Raw genomic sequence first — 21,688 nt, 5'->3', positions numbered from 1 at the left:
GGGGCCACTGTTGAGGGGCCGCTGTCCCTCAGCAGCAGGACAGAGGCATCCCCATCAGGCCCTGTACTCCACGCAATTCTTACTCTTCCTGAAACAACTCCTTGCATTCCACACCCCTAGCTCAGGCTAGTAGCGCTCAGGCTGAGCTGTTATTAACTGTGCACAGTCAACAGCCAGCCTAGGCCACAACCTGACTCTGCAAAAGAGTAGCCTTTGCATTATGAGTCAGCTAAGGGGCCCAGTCTGAATCCTCAAGCCTGTCAGACAACACCCCTGCCTTCTTGACCTGGCCCCTCAGAGCCCTGGGTCTAAATCCCGAATAGGTGCTGGGGAGGAGGGAAATGCCCCAGGGGTGCTGGCAGTACCTTTGCAGGGTTTTGCAGCTGGGTGGGGCCCAGGTGGAGTTAGAGGAGTCACTGGGAGTCCTGGAAATATTTGTTGAAGTGTGGACCCAGGACCAAGCACTTAAGAGCAAATTCCTATAAACCAGATCTAGCAAGGTCTTAGAAAACATCAGGAATTGGAAGAGAGGGAAGCATGCTTCTGGGTGCTGAGGTTGATTTGGAGCAGAAACAGAGACAGAAAGGGAAGAGAATTAGATTTGATTGATTACTTATCTTTCTTCAATATTGTGAATTCTAAACAATGGGGACCCTGAACTCTACAAGCCAATCCACACCACTTGCCCTCGGCTGCTGCTTGGGATGGGCAGTGCTCTGGGGGGAAACATGTGGCCTATGAAGGGTTTGTGTTCCTTAGGGCACTGCTCTGGGAACCCCTACACTGGCAGAAACTCATTCCTCCCAGCCTCTCTCTCTCCCCACCCCCAGCCCCGAAATGTCTGAAATCTGCACAGTGTGTGTGTTTGGAGCCCTCGGGAGGAGTGATTGTTATGAGGCTGGTGTAGCTACTATGTACACGTAAACCCTTCCAGAGAGGTGGCCCAGCCTCTTTGATTTTGTAATAACTATTGCTGACAGACCACAGGAAAGTATTCCTTCCAGAACTCCTCAATTCCAGGCTTGCATATTCAATTGCCTACTCAGCTTCCCCACTCGGATGTCTAATGGACAAAGTTAATGTGCCTCACTTGGACTCTGAAGCCTCCCCCTCAAACCTTTCCCGCCACAGGTGCCCCCATCTTGCTCAGTGCCAGAACCTTCTTTCCACTTGGCTCAGACCCAAAACCTTGGGATCAAAACCCATCTCCAGTCCATGAAAAATCCTGTTGATTTTTTAAGACACATCCAGAATTGCATCACATTCATCCCCTTCGAATACAAGCCACAGACATGTCTCCCGGGTTGTTATTACAGCCTCCTAACTGGCCTTCTCCCTTCTCCCTGGGCTATTCTCTCTACAGCAGTCACCAATTTCTTTTCCAAAGTAACTCAGATCACATCGTATCAGCTTAAAAACCATTCAAAGGTTTCCCACACAAAGTACTGAGGATGGCCTATGAGGTCCTACATCGCACGTGCACTTGGCCACACACGTGCTTTTCCTCTCTTACCTCCTCTCCTACTCTTCTCCCTGCTCACTGGCTTTAGCCACCCAGGCCTCTTGCTCTTCTTTGAATACACTAATATGTATGCTCCCACCCCAGGGCCTTTGTACTTGCTGTTACCTCTGCCTGAAGTACTCCTCCCTTCTTCTCCCAAATGTCACAAAATACTCCCCCTTCCCTACACAGGTGGAGCCGAATGCCCTCCCCTTGACTTTGTGACTTGATTCTAAGGAATAGAATATAAAGAATGGGGAGTGTGGGATTCCAGACAGGCAGTGCAACTTCCCCATTTGTCTCTCTTGCATCATTCAGGCAAGGAGAAGCCACTTTCAGGAGGACAGCCAGGAAACTATGTGTGGGAGTCCACATGGTGAAAAACTGAGGCCCCCTCCAATAGCTGTGTGATTGGGGCACCTGGAAGCAGATCCTTCAGCCCCTGTCAAGCCTTCAGATGCCTGCAGCCATGGCCAACTGCTTGCTGCAGCCTCCTTAAAGACCGTGAGCCAGAAGCACCCAGCCAAACCACCCCCCAGGTTCCTGATCCGCAGAAACTATGGGAAATAATCCATCTTTTTTCTGTGGTAATCTCTTATATGAGAACAGATAATTGATATGCTTGCTTCCCCATTTCCTTCAAGCTTCTGCTGCAACATCACCTTCCCAAAGATCCCTTTCCTAACTCTCCTGTTTAAATTGGTATCTCCCACCACTCCTCAGTTCCTTTCTGTGATGTATTGTTTTCCATGGCACTTAATCAGGTCTAAGACTGTACGATACACATATTTTATTGTTTCTCTTGTTAATAAAAGTTCCCTGAGAGCAAGAGATTTTGTCTGTTTCACCAGTACATGGTAAGTGCTCAGTATTTGCTGAATGAATGAAAGCATGCATGGCTCAGCTTTATCCCTCCATATTCACTGACTGCAAGGTTCATCCAGTTTTTAATCTTGTTCTGATGCTATTTTTCAGTCTGGGCTTCTCTTTTCTTACCACCACAAAGGCTAGGAAAGACTGCTTGGTTTTAGATAGTAACAAGGCTAGCCAGCTTCTTTCCTGACACTGGGTCTGCTAGGAAGATAAGCACCTTGAAGTTTGTGGCTGTGTCTTTCATACTTGATCGATGATCAGTTTCTAAGGAGTTTAATTTAGTCCAGCGGGCTCCAAAAGACACAAACGGTCCAAGCAGCAGATATCCCAAGTAGAGTCTAATCTGATTGTCCTTGGTGCCAGGACATTCAGTCTGTCATGGGTGGTGAGCCTGCAGTCATGTGGCACCAGAGGGGCAGCTGTGTCAACAGGCCCCTTGCAGGTCTGCACACGACAACATGGCCAGAGATTGAGTTTCAAATAAGGTAGAAGGGAAGAATGCATAGGGCAAGGAAATGGAAACCCTTTGCTGCTACAGGCCTGCTAACAGCTCTTTACCTACAAAGAACATAAAGAGCTGTTAGCAGTCCTATGTCAGAGGGGACACATCCTACAGTGAGGGCCTGAGTTCTTAGAAAGCTGGTGTGTTGTGCAATCGCCACTGTTGTTATCTGCTTGTTAGCTGGACATACTGGCTGCCCTTCCAGAAGGCAGTATATCTTGAGTCTTTGACCAGGAAGGACAGCTCCTCCCCAGACAGGATACTACAATGCCTGTATGGTTATAATGATCTACGGAGATCCTCTACCTGGCATCACAAAGATGTTTCCTGAGGTCCCAGCACCGTATGTTCTCTGGGTGGCAGGTGTACTTAGGAGGAACACTGAATGGTCAGGACATCTCCCTCAGGCCCTTGCTCACCGTATGTTCTCTGGGTGGCAGGTGTACTTAGGAGGAACACTGAATGGTCAGGACATCTCCCTCAGGCCCTTGCTCACCGTATGTTCTCTGGGTGGCAGGTGTACTTAGGAGGAACACTGAATGGTCAGGACATCTCCCTCAGGCCCTTGCTCACCGTATGTTCTCTGGGTGGCAGGTGTACTTAGGAGGAACACTGAATGGTCAGGACATCTCCCTCAGGCCCTTGCTCACATCAGCTGCAGAGATCACTTTACTCTTTTGGCCTCAGCTTTCTTAACTGACAAATGACTGGTTTCCTAAGTTTCTTGAGCCCTTCTGAGCTGCTGGAGACCAGCTGTAGGAAGAGGGCAGAAGCTGGCACAGCACCAGGGGCCGCAAATACTAGTATCATTCAGTATGGTGATAAGCAGGGCTGTTATTTAGTTATGATGGGTTCACTGAAGTCAGGGGACCCTGGCTGTGGGAAAGTCCACATTTGGCACCCAGGCAAGTGTCCCACCAAATTCCAATGGCTGAAACTTGTCCCACCTGCCTTCCCTGTAAACCCATACCTCACTCACACCACCCCTCCAGGCCGAAAGCCCTGGGAACCACCCTGTTGTGTTTGCCTTCCTCTGACAGAGGCTCAGGGCTGAGCCTAAGCCATATTTTACTCTCAGAGAGAACCATGGGGAATATCTAGCTTTATCAGGTAGGTAAAGTGCTTGTACTTTAAAAAGGTTGCCCCAACGAGCCTTAACTCCGGATAGGATTTCTGGACAGGAGGACCGGAAGCTAAGGGTAATAGGCATGGAAGTCCCCAGGGCTGGGCGCCCCTGTGCTTGGGCGGAGAGTCCTTGGCTCACCTTCTACAGCGCGCTGACCTCTGGTGTGGAAACCCGCACAGTTGAATCCTTGTCACGTATCACAGGGCGGGTTACAAATAGCATGAGGATTAGCAAACCCATCCTGAAACTCAAAACTCGCGGTTCAAGGGCAGGGAAAGTTACCAGTTTAATTCCGGAACATCATTAGTGGTAGAGAACTGGGAAGGGGGTTGTACGGCAAAGGAGGGCTGTGTGCCTATGCGTGAGTGAGGAAGGGACGGAGCTGGGCCCGTGCTGGCTCTCGTCTAGGGGCCTGAATGGCCCGGGCGTGGAGCACCCTGTCTCACATTCTAAGGCAGCACGCTTTCTGTGACTTGGTGTGTCCATGATCTGCTGGATGGGGAGCTCGCGGCGAGGCACTTGATCCAGTGACCTCAAGTCAAAGTCTCCCAAGCAGCGGCAGCGCTACTTGACCACTGGGTGCACCTGCCCCAGACAGTGCTCTGGCCCAGGGCGTGGCAGCGGGGACTCCGGACCCTACTCCGCTGGGCCGCGACAGCGCTGGAAACGGAGACAAGCACTTCCTCCTTGACACTCTCCTCCGCAGCTTTCCCTCGACTCTCCGGAATTCTGGTCCCTCGGCCTAGAAGGAGAGCTGCTCCCTCTCCATTGCCCGGATCTCGGCCAGCGCAGCACAAAGTTCTGGCGGCCGGGGAGAGAACCTCAACTCGCGGCCCCAGGCCCGGCCCGGGGGCGTCGAGGTGCGCACTTTCTCGGATTCCTCGCGTGCACGGTCATGGGCCCTGAAGGCGCCCCTGGCTCTCGGCTCCAGCGCCTCCACGCCTCCGCCCCCGTGGCGGCCAGCTCCCGCCGGTCGGCCCTGCCCTGCGCCGGCTGCCGCCCCGCCGAGCGCCGCCTCCTTCCCTAAATAGGGTGGCGGCGGGGACCGCGGGTGGGAGTGTGCCGGGCGGCGGCACAGCCGGGGCGCGTGCGGAGGCGGACGCTGCGCCCAGCGGGCGCCCACAGCAGCTGCCCCGGCCGGGCGCCGGCATCGCACGCAGGATCCTGCCTCAGGTAAGCGGCTCCGGACCCGCCGCGCCGGCCTCCGAGCTGCTGCGCCTGGGCTGGGTGCTGGGAGTCGGGGAAACGCGGAGACGAAGAGGATCCGCGCTACATCTGCGCCCCTGGGGGCCGCGCGCCGAGCCATCGCGGCTGCTGTGCGCTCCGGCTCCCTGAAACACAAATCCATTTCCCAAAAAAGACATTTGCTGCTGGGAGCGGTGGCTCCCATCTGGAATCCTACTATTTCTGGAGGTTGAGGCGGGAGGATCGCTGGAGTGAGACTCTAGTCTCTACCAAAAACTGGTAGAGGAATTGTCGGCGTGGGGGTGCTAACCTGTAGGTCCCGCTACTCAGGAAGTTTGCCTGAGTCCACGAGTTTGAGGCTGCAGTGAGGGATGATTGCGCCATGGCACTCCTAGCCTGGGCGACAGAGTGAGACCCTATCTCAAAAGAAAAAAAAAATACAATCCAAGAAAAACAAAAACAGAAAATCCCGACAGAAAATCCCCATTTATCTCTCTTTGCCTCACTTCTTAAGCTCAGCAGAGATTTGGATGTGGACAGGTGCTGTTGATTTGGAAATGTCTCCTGGAAAATGGATAGGAGTGTTGGGGAGGCAAATTAAGCTTTGGAGAAATTAAGTTTAGGTTGGTATTTAGAAAAGGTTTAGTTATCTATGAATGTAGATGTCTCTGTATCTGTGAGTGCATCTGTTTAGAAGGGGAGGAGACAGTCTACCCACCTGCTATTTTGGATCAGATGTTAACACTAAACCAGGTGCTTAGCACACCAGACCACAGAAAAGAAGCCACAAATCCAGTTTTGGGGCTTCTTCTACTTACTGGTGTTTGGGAATTTGCCTTAAGACAATCAAAGCCTTGTGAGTCACCGCCGAGTTCCTGATTGGACTTTGTAGCTGAAAATCATTCCTCTCTCTGAAACAAGCAAAAGAGATTTTTAAAAATGTTTTTAAGTAGTGCAATGCTTTAACCTTATGTTCATAAGGTATAGTTTTTTCAAGGCTGAAATGAAAGCTTATTTCTCTCCTATATGTCCTTTTTCCTCCAACATCTTTCTGATTCTATTGTACTTTTTCCTAGGAAAGCACTTCCTTGTGTAAGACTAGCTGTTTTCTTCCTTTACCTAAACTGACCTTCCTCTGACATGAGTTTGGTTTGTCAAGATTGTGTTGGCTTTAGAGCCTCAGTATTGAGTCCCCACATGTGATTATGCATGTGAGTGGCTCAGAATATTTAAACGTTTTCTTTCTTTCCACAAGTGAAAATGGTCTTCACTACTTTGAATTATCCGCTTAAATTATCTTTTGGAGTTACCCTCCTGTAAGGGTCCTAGTAAAACATCCCATTCATTGGGGTAAACCAAGTTAACGATAAAGTTAGCTCTGTGCACATCTTTAACAACTGCTTGGTAGATTTAGTATATGATACCCTTGAAGTGCAGGTCTTTTGTGATTTTGTGGAAGGTGCTTTCTCATTAGATTCTTCTTATACTCTTCTTTCAAAGTCAAGTTTTGTTGTGTGTAGTGCTTTGTAATCGGGGATTGTATCAGCTGCTTTTTTTTTTTTTTTTTTTTTTTGAGACCGAGTCTCACCTTGGCACACTGGGTAAAGTGCCATGGTTAGAGCTCACAGCAACCTCAAACTCTTGAGCTGGAGAGATCCTCTTGCCTCAGTCTCCCGAGTAAGTAGAACCGTGAAGCCTGGCTAGTTTTTCTATTTTTAGCAGAAACGAGGTCTTGCTTTTGCCCAGGCTGGTCTCCATCTACCTGCTTTGGCCTTGCAGAGTGCTCAGATTATTGGCAGGAGCCACCTAGCTTGGCCTCAGCTGCTTATTTTTAACTGAGTCTAAAGCTTATATTTAACTGAGTCTAAAGCTCTTGGTGGAAGTGGGTGGCCCCTCTAAGGAGGGTAAGTGAGAGGCTGCCTGCCTTAGGGAAACTGTCCACCTCAGGCACAGAGTTCCACTAGACCTACTGTGCCAGACTTTCCTGGTCATCCCAGGTCCAAGGAACTGGGCCACCAATGTGTGGCTGTTGAAAACTCGAGGACCATGTTTTGATGGAATTGACTTAAAAGTCTACCCATCCCATGGTGTTACTGAACCGGCTTCCCTTACCATTGACGCTACTGGGCTTGGGTCTTTAGCAGACATAGCCTAGGAATAAAACACGACATGGAAAGTTGCCAGTGTCTAAGACAGGAAATGGAAAGTTAGTTACCAAACCAAAATTCACTGACTGGAAATGGTAGGAGCAGCTATGATGAAAAGTGGGACATCTGCAAATCAGAAATAATCCTTTTGGTTCTCTCCACAGCCCCCCATGATTTGGCTTGGGGAAATGAATCTATACAACTCAGAACAGGAAAAGCTACACCCAGTCACTTTTGTTGTTTTGGTTTTAAAGTTACGCTAGATGTACGGTGATTACATTTCCTTTTTTTCAATATCTTCATAAAACTACATATTCAGGAGTTTCTGAATGCCAGATCTTCTGACTCATAAACCGAGTCATTGTTCACAGCGTGACAGTTGCATGGTGTTGTACCCCCTGTGACTTCATCCTGGTGTGATTTCTAAAATGACCAGCAGAAGAACAGGGAGCCCACTGTAATTTGGTGTTTGGTTATGTTTGCAGAGGTGCTGAGATCTCCGAGCGAAAGAAACACAGCCCCCTGCCCCGGCCATGTCTCCCACAGCTGCTGCTGAGCCAGATCGGGAGCAGCAGGACAGGCTGGTCAGCAAGCTTGTGTTCTTCTTCTTTGTCTTCGGCGCCATCCTGTTGTGCGTGGGGGTCCTGCTCTCCATCTTTGGGTTCCAGGCCTGCCAATATGAATCCCTCCCACACTGCAGCATGGTGCTGAAGGTTGCAGGCCCTGCCTGTGCCATGGTTGGGCTTGGGGCTGTGATCCTGGCCCGCTCCCGGGCACGACTTCAGTTCCGGGAGGGGCGGCGGCAAGGCTACCAGGCAGACCCCGACCGAGCCTTCATCTGTGGGGAGAGCCGCCAGTTTGCCCAGTGCCTCATCTTCGGATTTCTGTTTCTGACGAGCGGCATGCTCATCAGTGTGCTGGGTGTCTGGGTCCCTGGATGCGGCTCAGGCTGGGAGCAGGAACCACTGAACGACACGGACTCTGCTGACGAGGAAACCCAGATCTGCGGCTTCCTTTCTCTGCAGATCATGGGGCCCTTGATTGTGCTCGTGGGATTATGTTTCTTCGTAGTCGCCCATGTCAAGAAGAGACATGAACTGAATGCTGACCAGGATGCCCCCGACAGCGAAGAGAGACAGACCCAGAGCACGGAGCCTGTCCAGGTCACTGTCGGTGCGTGGCTGCTCTCTCTATCCGTGCCCCTGTCACAGTGGCTTTGCATCACGGTTTCTCCATGTTTCCCTGGGTCTAATTTATATTCTCTTTCTCATTTACACACACACATACACACACGTGCATGCACTCGGTACTACTGGTATGGGAAGCCTTGTGCTCATCACTCCCCCCCACCAACCCTGTATTCATTGGGACATTAAGTAGTGACCTTGACTGAGGTCATAGAACAAGTTAGGAGGAAAGTGAGAAGAACTGTGAGGACAGCCCTGGAGCCTTCTGTCACCTTAGGGACCCACTAAAGTGACCCTGTTTTCCCTGCTGTTCTCACACCAAAACCATATAGCACTTTTAGTTGTGGGACACTTGGGTTCTCCTCCCTGGCTGTCACTGGCTGCCTGTCCTTGGTAAGTCCTTAACCTCTCCTGCCTTAGTTTACATCTCTATAAAAAGAGCAGCGTGTTAGCAGATCCCTTGAGCACTGACATTCTAGGATTCTGAGTCTGCCCGTGTCTGCCCGTTTGCAGGCACTTGAGGGACCTCAGGGCTGTTTCTGCATTGTCTTCTATCTTCTGTGACTTCATCCTTGGTTACAGGATTAGAGAAAAGCTTGGAAACAGTGGCATAGGCTGAGATGGAATGTGACAGCATCTGTCACGTTTTTCTCCCATGGGTGCCTAGAGATCCCTTTTGGGTCCCCTGGGTTCCCCCGGAGAGATGGAGTAGCATTTTCCAGAGCCAGCCCCCCAGCAGAACAACATCAGAAGCTTTGGCCCCAGCCTCCCACAGCCATGGAAAAACCCCATCACTGCTCATTTGCAAATCAGTCCCCTACTTTTGAAAGGGAAAAGCTCTGAATCCACGGGCATTTAAAAGGCTAGGTGAAGAGGACTGCAGAGCAGAAACCTTGGAGGGCATGGAGAGGGAGTGTGACAAGTGGAATGTTTCCCATATTTGTGGCTGTCTGCTGGAACCACCAGGATACTCTGCAGGGAATTCACCAGGCCTTGCATGGCCCCAGCCTTGGAGAGGGATGGCAGATAGATTTATAGCTGTTACTGGTGCTGAGCCATGGTTGATGCTTCTGGTTTACTTGTTTGTGCACTTCTATATTTATGGTGACAACACAAATATTTATATATAGTAATAATAGCTAGCACTTAATATAGGGTCTATTCATGTGCCAGATACCCATCTAAGCGCTTTCTCATAGACTCTTAAAGGGCCACGTCTGTGAAATTCATTCACACCTATAGCAACCCAAGGCAGCAGTTACTCTTAGTAGTCTCCATGTTAGGTGTGAAGAAACTGAGGCCCAGAGATACCGAATGGCTTAGCTAAGGTCATAAACTAGCAGGTAGCAGAGCAGGGTCCAAACCCAGGTGGGTGGGCACCCGTATGGTACAGCCCTGGCATAGCACCCTCCCCAGGACACTTGGGTATAGTTCTTTTCATCCTCCATTAAGTGTTCTTCAGAGTCGCCACAGGAGGGGAGGCTCACTCAGTATTTAGCCCTTTGGGGGAACACAGTGGGGTACAAGTAAAGAGATGCGTGGAAGGCTCACATTCCTCCACTTAGCTGGTATGCTCTTTGGGTCAGCTAGCAGAGGAGTTCCTGGTGGCTGGGTCCAGGCTGGAGTCAAGGAGCAGAGGTGCTGGTGCTACTCCTGGTTGTCCTTGTCCCCGGGCTGGCACTGCAGAGTTGAAAATCTCTTCCACGTAACCCTTTAAGCCCCATCAAATATGTGAAAATCTGGCATCTTATCTCCCTGTTTTTCTCTCCTTTGATATTGTGGAGTGGGGGTTATATTTTTAGAGCTTGAGAAGCACGCTCTGCTCTTTGTGGGCACACTTAGTGCTAGATCCCGGATCCACAACAGGTGTCTGAGACAGCCTCCCTTGAGGTGTGCATCTGCTGTCCACTCACAGAGGACATTGAGTTCTGAAGGGTGAGTTCAAGGGAACTCCCAAGGGAGAGGCTTCTTTCCAGGGAGGAGCAGGTGGCAAGGTGTGGGAGGCCAGCTGCTTGGAGGAGGGATGGAGAGGCTTGGAGATAACAGGCTTCCTCTGAGCCTTTTCTTGTTTGTTTTTGAAAGGTGATGGGCCTGCCTTAGAAGCTCGCTCCACCGTCCTTTATTCCGTAATGTGATACTAACATGAACACTCAACCTCAGTTCCTCTAACCGCCCCAGACCTTCTAAAAAATTAATTGAGAATCCTAAGACAACCGTTATGCCTTCTCGAGTTTAGATTAGCGAGATTTTATATGTATATAAACCATATATATAAAAGGATATATATATATTTATATATATATATATATACACACACACACACCGATGGAGCAAATGCATTTTCTGAAAGGCTAAATTCCCTCAGAGGAAGTGATTAAGGCCAGCGTGGAGGGTGGAGCCACTAGCCACTGCCAGTCGGGATGTATCATCATTGGGCAAGTAAGTATCTTTAGCCGGGGGCCTGTGAAGGCAGCCCCTTGGCTGAAGTGGTAGAGCTGAGTTTGCTCTGTCTCCACTCCGCCCCGTCCCGGCCTCCTGCCTGTTCCTCCATGTAGGTACTGAGGAGCTGCCCGGCCTGCAGTTCACATCTGTGGACACTGAGGCTGAGGGGAGGTCTCCTGGCTTGTTCAGGGCCATGCTGGGTTCCAATTTAGCACATGGGACCCCTACTGCTGGAAGAATCCTGTGCCAACCTAGGCAGGCATCAGAGGGGCTGCTGGGGTGAGCCAGTCTCCCGCCTACAGGAAAGCGAAGCCCTCTCTCCTCCTTCATTTTCCCTGAAAATGAGAAACACTTTATCAGTAGGACACATCCCAGAGAAGGGAAGGGAGCTTATCAGCAAACACTTCACAGGAATGCTTTAGCTCAGGTTGGCTATGAAGTACAGGCCCACTTCCACACTGTAAGGGGGAGCACTCCGGACTCTGAAACATAATTCCACTGAAATATGTGTGTGTGTGTGTGTGTGTATACACACACATATATATACACATATACGTATATGTGCTAAGATATATGTAGCATAAAGTTGACCATCTTAACCACTTTTAAATGTACAACTCAGTGGCACCGAATACGTTCCCAATGTTGTAGAACTGTTGTCAGTTTCCAAAGCCTTTTCCTCACCCCAAACAGAAATTCTATACCCATTAAATGCTAATTCCCCATCCCAACCCCTGGTAACTTAGTCTGTCTACTTTCTGTCTTTATAAATGTAACGGGCCCACTTTTAAATTCTGGAGTTAGCAGCAGCTGTTGTCACCTTGTACCCGTATACAGATGGGCCAAATGTGGAATTCGTTTGTTTTGTTCTTGCTTCTCTTTATGACCTGCCTATTTTCTTTTTTTTTATTAATATTAAATCATAGCTGTGTACATTAATGTGATCATGCGGCACCATACGTTGGTTTTACAAACAGTTTGACACATTTTCATCACACTGATTACTATAGCCTTCCTGGCATTTTCTTAGTTATTGTGTTAAGACAATTATATTCTACATTTACGAAGTTTCACATGTACCCTTGTAAGATGCACCGCAGGTGTAATCCCACCTGTCACCCTCCTTCCGCCCGTCCTCCCCCCTCCATCCCCTCCCTCTCCCCTTTCCCCACATTCTTAGGTTATAACTGGGTTATAGCTTTCATATGAAAGCCATAAATTAGTTTCATAGTAGGGCTGAGTACATTGGATACTTTTTCTTCCATTCTTGAGATACTTTACTGGAGACTTTACCTCGTTCATGTTTACATGGATGGAGCTTGACCTGCCTGTTTTCAACTGAACATTGTGTTTCCTTAGGGGATTCTGTGATAGTATTTCCACCTCCTCCTCCACCTTACTTTCCGGAGTCTTCAGCTGCTGCAGTCACTCGAAGTCCAGGGGCAAACAATCTGCTTCCGAATGAAAATCCACCTCCCTATTACAGCATTTTTAACTACGGGTAAGACTTTCTGTTTGAACTTCAAGAGTTCAGACCTTTTCAGGCCTGTGCCTGAATTCAGGCCAAACTAGCTTTACAGCCATGGTGAGAGTATGATGTTTTGCTGATGTTATGTCAAAACTACTGCCTTGATGTTAACAGTACCTTTCAGGAAACTTTGGGCAGTGCATAAGTTAAAAATGATAGATGGTTATTCTGGGTTAATTTGAAGGATTCTCCAGGAATCTTTATGTGAACCTCAGAGTGTTATCAACTACCCATCCCACCGAGTGCTGGAGCCCAGCCCGGGGGTCCCTGCTCCATTAGGCTTCCCTGCTTTAGATTCTGGGGACATGTGAAGGTTCCAGGGGACCCCCAACAGGTGAAGAAGGGTTTCAGTATTCTGATGGCAGCACTTGGATGACTGCACCATGACCTGACCCAGCCAGGCCCCTCCCTCAATATTCCACTATTCTCTGGACCTCAGACAGCAGAAGGTCCAGCCCCATCCACACGGATGGCAGCCTTATGGACAGGCTGAGGCACCAGGAGCCTGGAACTGCAGAGGCTGGTATGGGAGGGAGTCCAGAGCAGAGAATGGCATTGAGGGAGAAGAGGAGATGATGATTTACAGTGTGGGTGACAGGTCCCCACTGAGGGGAGGAGGGAGATGAGCTCATTTTGGCGGTAGTGGGGCAGTGAGATGCAAGCTTTGGAGGCCGACTGGACAGGGCTAGGTCTTGGGAGAGAGAGGAGGTGCTGGAGGTGGGGCTGCAGAGGTTGCTGAATCTAGGCAGGCAAGGAAACCCTCAGGAGGGAAGGTGGGCTGGGAGCAGGTCCCAGGAAGGAGGGCTTGGCACGCTCCAGTGTGGAGTACTCAGGGAGCAGGACTGGAACAGACCCTGGCGGCACCTTCCGGAATGGGAAGCCAGGGTGTAGGAAGGAAAGGAGGACTGCTGGAAATTGTCCCAGGGCCCAGTGGGAGGGGTGGGCAGGACTCTGGCAGATCTGCTTTCCAGATGAGATACTATTTCCAAGCAGTGAGAAGCGGGCCAAGGGGCATGACCATTGTTGGGATGGGCCCCACCTTACCTGTCATCCGTGTTTAAGGCACACCCTGGAGTCAGGAGCCCTCTCCCCCCACTGCAGTGATGGAGCAGGCCATGGGCCCTGGAAGGGGGTCAGGGGGACATCTGCCTTTCCCCTGGGGCCTAGTGGGAAATAATTGTATAGAAATGCTTTTTCCACAAAGCAGGGGGACATATTATCTGATGAGAGAGGGACAGAGGTGGCTGACAAGAGCAGAGGTGGTTTTAGAGCTTCACGTTGAGGAGTGAACTAGGATCCAGGGAGGTGAGTGCTGGAGCTGCCCTGCTGAGAAAGGGTAGGTTAGGGCTGGGCATTTGTAGAGTTCCCCAAACTATAAGGTCAATGGCTAGTTATTTATTTACTTATTTATTTTTTGAGGCAGAGTCTCACTTTGTTGCCCTCGGTAGAGTGTAGTGGTGTCATAGCTCACAGCAACCTCAGACTTTAGGGCTCAAGTGACTCTCTTGCCTCAGCCTCCCAGGCAGCTGGGACTACGGGTGCCCGCCACAACACCTGGCTATTTTTAGAGACAGGGTCTCGATCTGGCTCAGGCTGGTCTCCAATCTGTGAGCTCAAGCAATCCATCCACCTTGGCCTCCCAGAGTGCTAGGAATTTAAAATAAACTGCTGCTGCTGCTCTGATTCCTGTGTTCCAGGCTCTGGCTTTTCTTGCATGACTTCACATAACTCTCACAACCTCTCTCTAGGAAGAAGGCATTGTTATCATCCCCATTTTAGAGATAAGGAAGCTGAGGCTTAGAGAGGTTAAATAACTTGCCCAGGATCGCACAACAGGGGAGGCTCAGGGTGAATTCTTGTGCAGGTCTCCCCATTGCTAGCACTCATTAACCAGAATGCTTTCTTGCCTTCTTCACGTTTTTGGCTTAATGTTTTAACGTTCTGTTTCTTCTGTTCCTCAGAACACAAAATAGCAGAGAACAGTAACTGTGTGTGGCACAGGTGTGGGCGCGCTTGCTTGTTCTGGATGGCAGCTATACATTTGTACTCAATGTCTTTTCTTTTTTCTTTCTTTTTTTTTTTTGAGACAGAGTCTTAAGCTGTCACCCTTGGTAGAGTGCCGTAGTGTCATAGCTGAAAGCAACCTCCAACTCTTGGGCTCAAGCGATTGTCTTGCCTCATTTTTTCCTATTTTTAGTAGAAACAGGGTCTTGCCTTTTGCTCAGGCTGGTCTCAAACTCACGAGCTCAAGCAATCCAGCACCTCCACCTCCCAGAGTACTAGGATTACAGGTGTAAGCCACCATGCCTGGCTCAATGTCTTTTCAATGACAGGGGAATGACAACAGGAACGAGACGTTCTAATGTCACAATCATTTTCCAAGAGAAATGAGGTGAGGAATAAAAACAGATCTGTAAAAAATAGGCTATGGAAGAGGCACCTTCTTACTTCTTAGAGCCTGGCAGATGCTCTTAAATGCATATAATTAAATGTTTGAAAAGAATCTAGCACTTAAGTGGCACCACCGTTTTTGTCCCCTCCCCTTCATGTCCTCTCTTTCTCTTTAGCAGGACCCCAACTCCTGAGAGCCAGGGCCCAGGCTCTGAGAGAAATCGTGAATCCGTGTTTACTATTTCTGGGACTAGCCCATCCTCTGAGATCTCACACACGCCACATCTGTCATCTGAATCGCCTCCCAGATATGAAGAAAAAGACAACACCGCAGCCACACCCTTCTCTCCATCTTCCACGCCTTCCCCACCGTGAGCTCTGTAACTCCAGTTCAGTTTTATATATAATGGATTGCTATTTAATTTAATTTTTTTAAATAAAAAATGCAATAGCAGTGGCTATGTCCTGATTTTCCTGGGATAGCGAGGGTCACAAACCTTCTAGCCTAGATTCCAGCCGTTAGTGTCAGGTGAGGGACAAAGCAAAGTATCCACAGGGCAGGCTCATAGCCAGGCCCTCTCCTTCAGAACTACCACTCTAGGAGGTAAGTGAGATTATTTTTATTGATGGGTAAAGAAACCAAAGCTCAGAAAGGCTAATTAGCTTCTTCAAGGTCACATAGCTTCTAAACGCAGAGCTTAGTTTTTGAACCCAGCTAGCTGGTTTCTGAAAGGCAAGCTCCTGTCCCCACCCCCTGCTGTCAAAGGCCAACCAGAAGCAGCTGTTAATGTTTAGCTGGGTTCATTCTGTCTCCCCGGAGTTAGTTGCTTCTGGGACAGAGAAACAAGATTATTTATTCTCTCAACTTCTTGTTTCTCCTCCTCTTCCTCCCTTCCCTCTTTCTCTCCTTCCCCACTCCTTGTCTCTTTCTGCTTTCTTTTTGGAAGAAGATAATTTGGGATCCTCTATGCTGGGGTGGTCACGAGCACAGTGATGCCCTGGAGTCTCTTTATAGTGAAATTTCTTGACAAAAAATTTCTTGAGACATTTTGGCAACTAGATCACCCCCCACCTTTATTTATTTATTTATTTATTGTTTTTTTGAGACAGAGTGACACTTTATCACCCTCGGTAGAGTACCGCAGCGTCACAGCTCATAGCAACCTCAAACTCCTGGGCCTAAGTGATTCTCTTCCCTAGGCCTCCCAAGTAGCTGGGACTACAGGTGCCTGCCACAATGCCCGGCTGACTTTTTATTCTTTTTTTTTTTTTGCAGTTTTTTTTTTGGCCGGGGCTGGTTTGAACTCCCCGTCTCCGGCATATGGGGGCAGCACCCTACTCCTTTGAGCCACAGGCACCACCCTGACTTTTTATTCTTATGAGGATACTGTGGACGTTGTATAGTTGGGGAGGGTAATATATATTTTCTTAATTCTAGGTATAAGCCTTAAGGAATAATGACCAATATTAGTATTTCTACCTAATGCTAATTTTTAGAATATAAATCTGTAGTAACGTAGATTTACTTTATTTTATTTATTTTATTTTTTTGTAGTTTTTGGCTGGAGCTGGGTTTGAACCCGCCACCTCTGGCATATGAGGCTGGCGCCCTACTCCTTTGAGCCACAGGCGCCGCCCAGTAATGTAGCATTTTTTCAGTAATAAAATTTGAAAAAGCAAAAATGTGAACTTTTAATGCCTTCTATACAAGCCATAATTCTCCCTCCCCATATCAGTATATGCCAGCATTCAAGTGCCTGCAGACAGAGCTAAAGGGCATCTGTGCTCCAACAGTTTGACCGAAGTAATGACTGATTTCACGTGAATTGCCACCTCAATAAGTCCAGGGTGGCTCTGTACCAGCAGTGCTAATCTGTTTTTAAATTAGATGTTTATTGGTTTGAACTACTCTTAAAATTCTGCTGTTTTTTTTTCCTTCCTGGAAGGTTAATTATTCACATTTTAAAATTAGAACAAAGGGTAGATTATCACCACTTCCTTCTGCTGTTATTTGTTCTAAATGATTAAGCTGAAACTTCTAGGTAGAATTACTTTTAAATATTTCTGAGTTCTCATATATAATCAAGTGGCTTTTTAATGGCTCAGCGCTGAATTTTGTGACTTGGTATTTTACTTTTATTTGTTAACAAATTTGAAGAAGCAGTTAGAAATGCCCAGGAATCAGTTTGACATGGTCATGGGAGACTATTCTGTGTTCAGCAAACCAGGAACTGATGCTAGAGGTTGGGAACGTCTGAGCAATGAAAGCGGTCAAAGTGTGAGGGTGTTTATCGTGGGGCTGAAATCACGCACAGCATAGCTGGGACAAATCATTTGGTCACAGCAAGATGTTTCCTTTGTCCGTCAAGGTGCTGGCAGAAGATGACAGCTTCTGAAAATGCACCGTGACTTTTTTTTCTTAGATGTGCTAACTTTATTTTCTTATTTAAGTACAACAGACATTTTAGAGCAGTGGTTCTCAACCTTCCTAATGCTGTGAACCTTTAATACAGTTCAAAGGCGTAGTGACCCACAGGTTGAGAACCACTGTTTTAGAGTGAACAAATTAGTGGCATTTAAGCATTTAACACATCACAATATTGTGCGAATCACCGTCTCTACCTAATTCTAAACATATCATCACCCTAAAATGAAACCCCATGCTCACTCAGCGGTCACTCCCCATCCTCCTCGGCCTCCACCTCCTCCTCCCCCTGCCCCTGGCAACCACCAATCTGCTTTTCTGTTTCTATGGCTTTTACCTATACTGAGTATTTCATGCAAGTGGGATCCTGCATTATGTGACCTTTTGTGTCTTAGCTTGTTTTCAAGGTTCATCCATGTTGTAGCATATACCAGTACTTTGTTCCTTTTTATGGCCAAGTAATACTCCATTGTCTGTACATGTCACAATTTGTTGTTTGTTTTTTTTTTGAGACAGAGTCTCAAGCTATCGCCCTGGGTAGAGTGCTGTGGCATCACAGCTCACAGCAACTTCAAACTCTTGGGCTTAAATGATTCTCTTGCCTCAGCCTCCCAAGTAGCTGGCACTACAGGTGCCTGCCATAATGCCTGGCTGTTTTTTGGTTGTGGTTGTCATTGTTGTTTGGCAGGCCTGGACTGGATTCAAACCCGCCAGCTCTGGTGTATGTGGCTGGCACCCTAGCTGCTTGAGCTACAGGCGCCGAGCCCATATCATGATTTTTTTATCCATTCATTCTTTGATGGACATTGGGTTGTGTCTACCTTTTGATTGTTGTGAGTAGTGTAGCTATGAATAGTCACATGCAAGAATTTTTTGCAGTATCTATTTTCAGTTCTAGCAGTGGAATTGCTGGATCATATGTTAACCTTAGGTTTTGGAGGAACCACTATACTGTTTTCTACAGTGGCACAGCATTTTACATTCCGACCAGCAATGTACAAGAGTTCCAGTTTTTTCACATCCTCACTAACATTTTTATTCCATTTTTTAAAAATGATGGCTATCCTAGTTGATATGAATAGTATTTTATTGTGGTTTTGATTTGCATTGGGTGTCTTTCTATGTGCGTTACTTGTTTTTGAACATCAAACATTATCATAAAATGTAACTCCACATAACATAAAATCTTACTCCAGACTTTCTTACTAGGATGTTGGGAGAGCTGATGACTCCCCTTACATAAAATAGTGATGAGGTCTGGAGATTCAGGTGGAATGACCACCCACCTGGGAGATGTGGGCTGGGGTGGGGCAAGCTCTGGAGTGCAGAGTGACTTCATTCCTGCCCTCTCAAGGGGCAGGGCACTGGGTAGTCATTCAATAGCTGTGTGGTCTCCCAAGGCTACTCGGTGACTGGAGGGGCCAGAAGTTGGGGAAGGTGGGTGAGCCATGATGCCGTCCTGTGCCAAACCACTCACAGGACATATATTTCAAGGCCTCTGAACTAGCCAGTGGATCCTGCCTATGGGTACCACCAGGTAGACCACATGGCTTATTTATTAGGGGCATTTTGCAAAGGAGGAGGACTGTCTTGTCCTGGGAAGATTGGATGGAGGGGCTGGGATCCAGAAGGATCTGGATCTGGTTGCTGTAAAAACCCTTGTGAATTCTTTGTCCTTAACTGAAGTCATTTAAGTGGACTAATCCAATTAACCAGACTCTATTGAAGTTAAAGCAGTTTTTGACGAGGTAAGCTCCCTTCTCCCTTTGGTATCTCTCCATCAACATGTAAGCCAAGGAGGAATGGGGCAGGCCAAAGGAAGCCCGTGATCAGAGGGGAAGGCAAGGATATAGTCATCAATTTCGACCTGAGGGTCTGGAGCGCGGTGAGGAGGGGCAGAAGGAGTTATGGAACCCCTCAGACACGAAGGAGTGACTTTTGGCCTTCTGAGGTGGGTGCTGTGCAGAGGACTGAGGTCACGTGGGCAGTGTGTCTCTCCTGACAGGCCTCACTCCAGATAGTCTTAGGAAAGGAATTCGTTTGAAGGAAAGAACTAGGAACTAGTTCCTGGGTCTGCCAGGATCTGTCCAGAGACTCAGCGCTCAGGTGGGGCTCCTGCCAGGTAGAGGCAGCTCCTTCGGTGTTGCCTAAACTTCCTCCCTAAACCTCCTCAGAAGATAAGAACCACCTGGGATAATTGTTGAAAGTCTTATGAATTGAAATGTTAAGTTATGAATCTAAATCTCCAGGGAGGTAATGGTTATTATCCTGCAGTATGGGAAATGCGGCCTATGCTCACCATAGAGAAACTGCAAAGGCCACACCTTGTGGGTTGTGACCTCCCCGTGACTTCTCTGCCTCTGGAGAGTCCTGTTTACTTGTTGTAGCCTGTGCTATGAGTCCTCACAGGGCAGGGGTGTGGGTTCACAGCCGGCTGACAGAGGGCCACCCAGGCAGCTCTGCGGTGACTCCCAAGAGAGCCCCAAGGGGGTAGGAAACAAAACCAGGGGCCGTGTCGCCACCTGTTCCTTTCTCACATGCTCAGTGCCCCTCTATTTCCACACAGGGCACCTTGGACTGTTTATTAAGGTGTGGTTTTATCTTTGCTTCTTTGTGTTGTCAAGAGGCCAAGACCATGTCCGGTGGGAGCAGCCATGATGTTTGTCAAGGAGCCAAAGATGGAGGAAAAGAAGAGCTGGGTCAAAATGGAAAATGCTGGAAATTGTGCATGTAGGAGTAGCATGAAAGTCACCCCAGCAGGGTTCTTCCTCTCAGGGACTCTTTGTCCCTGATGAATCAGGATGGATGAATTTCCTTGAGCGTCTGATGTAGGAGCTTCTGCAAAGGAGAGACAGGCCAGGAAGCTCCCTGTGGGGGTGGTGGGCCTGAGGGGAGGAGAGTACGCTGACCGCTGGAGGGGAACCAGACATATCTCTGGCTTCTTGGGGCTCAAGCCACCAGCCCTCCTGGGATCTCACATACCTGGGATTCTTGGAGTATCATGCATGCTGCCGCCAGCCCAAGTATCCCCAGAGGAACAGTGAGATATGGCCTTTCCTAATAAGGAACGCTTTGTAGGAGAGATTCCTGCTGGGGTAGCTTGTGACTGATTGAAAATGCATTTTCCCCTGCTCACTAAACTCACCCAGGGAGATGTGGGCTGGGGTGGGGCAAGCTCTGGAGTGTAGAGTGACTTCATTCCTGCCCTCTCAAGGGGCAGGGCACTGGGTAGTCATTCAATAGCTGTGTGGTCTCCCAAGGCTGCTCGGTGACTGGAGGGGCCGGAAGTTGGGGAAGGTGGGTGAGCCATGATGCCGTCCTGTGCCAAACCACTCACAGGACATATATTTCAAGGCCTCTGAACTAGCCAGTGGATCCTGCCTATAGGTACCACCAGGTGGACCACATGGCTTATTTATTAGGGGCATTTTGCAAAGGAGGAGGACTGTCTTGTCCTGGGAAGATTGGATGGAGGGGCTGGGATCCAGCAGGATGGAAAGGCTTGGGGAGGTCCCGGGCTAGACTCTGCAGGGCTGGGCTTTTCCTGGTGCCCCAGAAAGTAGCCATCTCTTTGCCTAATTTCTTAGGCCCCTCCAAATGTGGCTGGTGGTGCACCAGCCTTCCCTTACCAGTGGTTCTCAGCCTTCCTAATGCTGCGGCCCTTTAATACAGTTCCTGTGGGTTGCAACCCACGGGTTGAGAACCGCTGCCTTAGACCCTTAGGCATTATTTGCCTCCAACGTTCCCTTCCCTGGGCTCTTCTCCCACATGGTGCCCAGGGCAGTGGAGTTGCTAAGAGCCCATGCTATTGCTGTCCCAGCTCATCCCATCAGGCTGGAGTGTGCCCTGGTAGCCTGCGCAGTGGGGGTGGAAGCGCAGCACAGGTGCCAGGCCCACCTCAGCAATATCCTTACAGTATCTCATGGACTACTCCCTGCTGCTTGCGGAAGGTAATATGTCATTATCAGTCCTGCAGAGCCAGAACTTGCTCCAAGGTCTGCCTGACTCATGGATGCAAAGGACAGGCTGACTCTCTCTTTAGAGGCTGATGCAACTGATGACTTTAAGTTGAAGCCAGTGATAATTTGCCATTCCAAAACTTTCAGCACCTTTAAGAATAATGCTAAATCTACTCTGCCTGTGCTCTGAAAATGGAACAACAATGCCTGAATGATAGTACATATGTTTATACCATGGATTGCTGAGTATCTTAAGCCTGCTATTGAGATCTGCTGCTCAGAAAAAGGATTCCTTTCAAAATATTATATTAGTGTTTACTGACAATGCACCTAGACACCCAAGCGCTCTGATGGAGATAAACAAGGAGATTGATGTTGTTATCATGCTTGCTAACATAACATCCATTCTGCAGCCCATGGAT

At 48.6% G+C, this 21,688-nt stretch overlaps 1 protein-coding gene across 2 annotated transcripts; it reads left to right on the top strand.

Annotated features, from left to right (window-relative positions):
- The first annotated feature begins 4,871 nt into the window (after positions 1–4,871).
- Positions 4,872–15,330, top strand: TMEM171 (transmembrane protein 171). 2 transcript variants are annotated; one of them, XM_053588927.1, is made up of 4 exons: positions 4,872–5,175; positions 7,820–8,507; positions 12,323–12,464; positions 15,062–15,330. In XM_053588927.1, exons 2-4 carry the CDS (start codon positions 7,868–7,870, stop codon positions 15,255–15,257), a joined length of 978 nt encoding a protein of 325 aa, XP_053444902.1. In that variant the 5' UTR covers positions 4,872–5,175; positions 7,820–7,867; the 3' UTR covers positions 15,258–15,330. The 2 variants fall into 2 exon arrangements, with proteins under 2 accessions (XP_053444902.1, XP_053444892.1); XM_053588917.1 differs by having other exon boundaries at positions 4,873–5,175; positions 15,059–15,330.
- Positions 15,331–21,688: the final 6,358 nt, after the last annotated feature.

The sequence above is a fragment of the Nycticebus coucang genome, chromosome 1 (genome assembly GCF_027406575.1).
Source record: "Nycticebus coucang isolate mNycCou1 chromosome 1, mNycCou1.pri, whole genome shotgun sequence".
Lineage (NCBI taxonomy): Eukaryota > Metazoa > Chordata > Mammalia > Primates > Lorisidae > Nycticebus > Nycticebus coucang.
The sequence above is the reverse complement of the archived record's forward strand: the minus strand, read 5'-3'. Positions and strand labels throughout refer to the sequence as shown.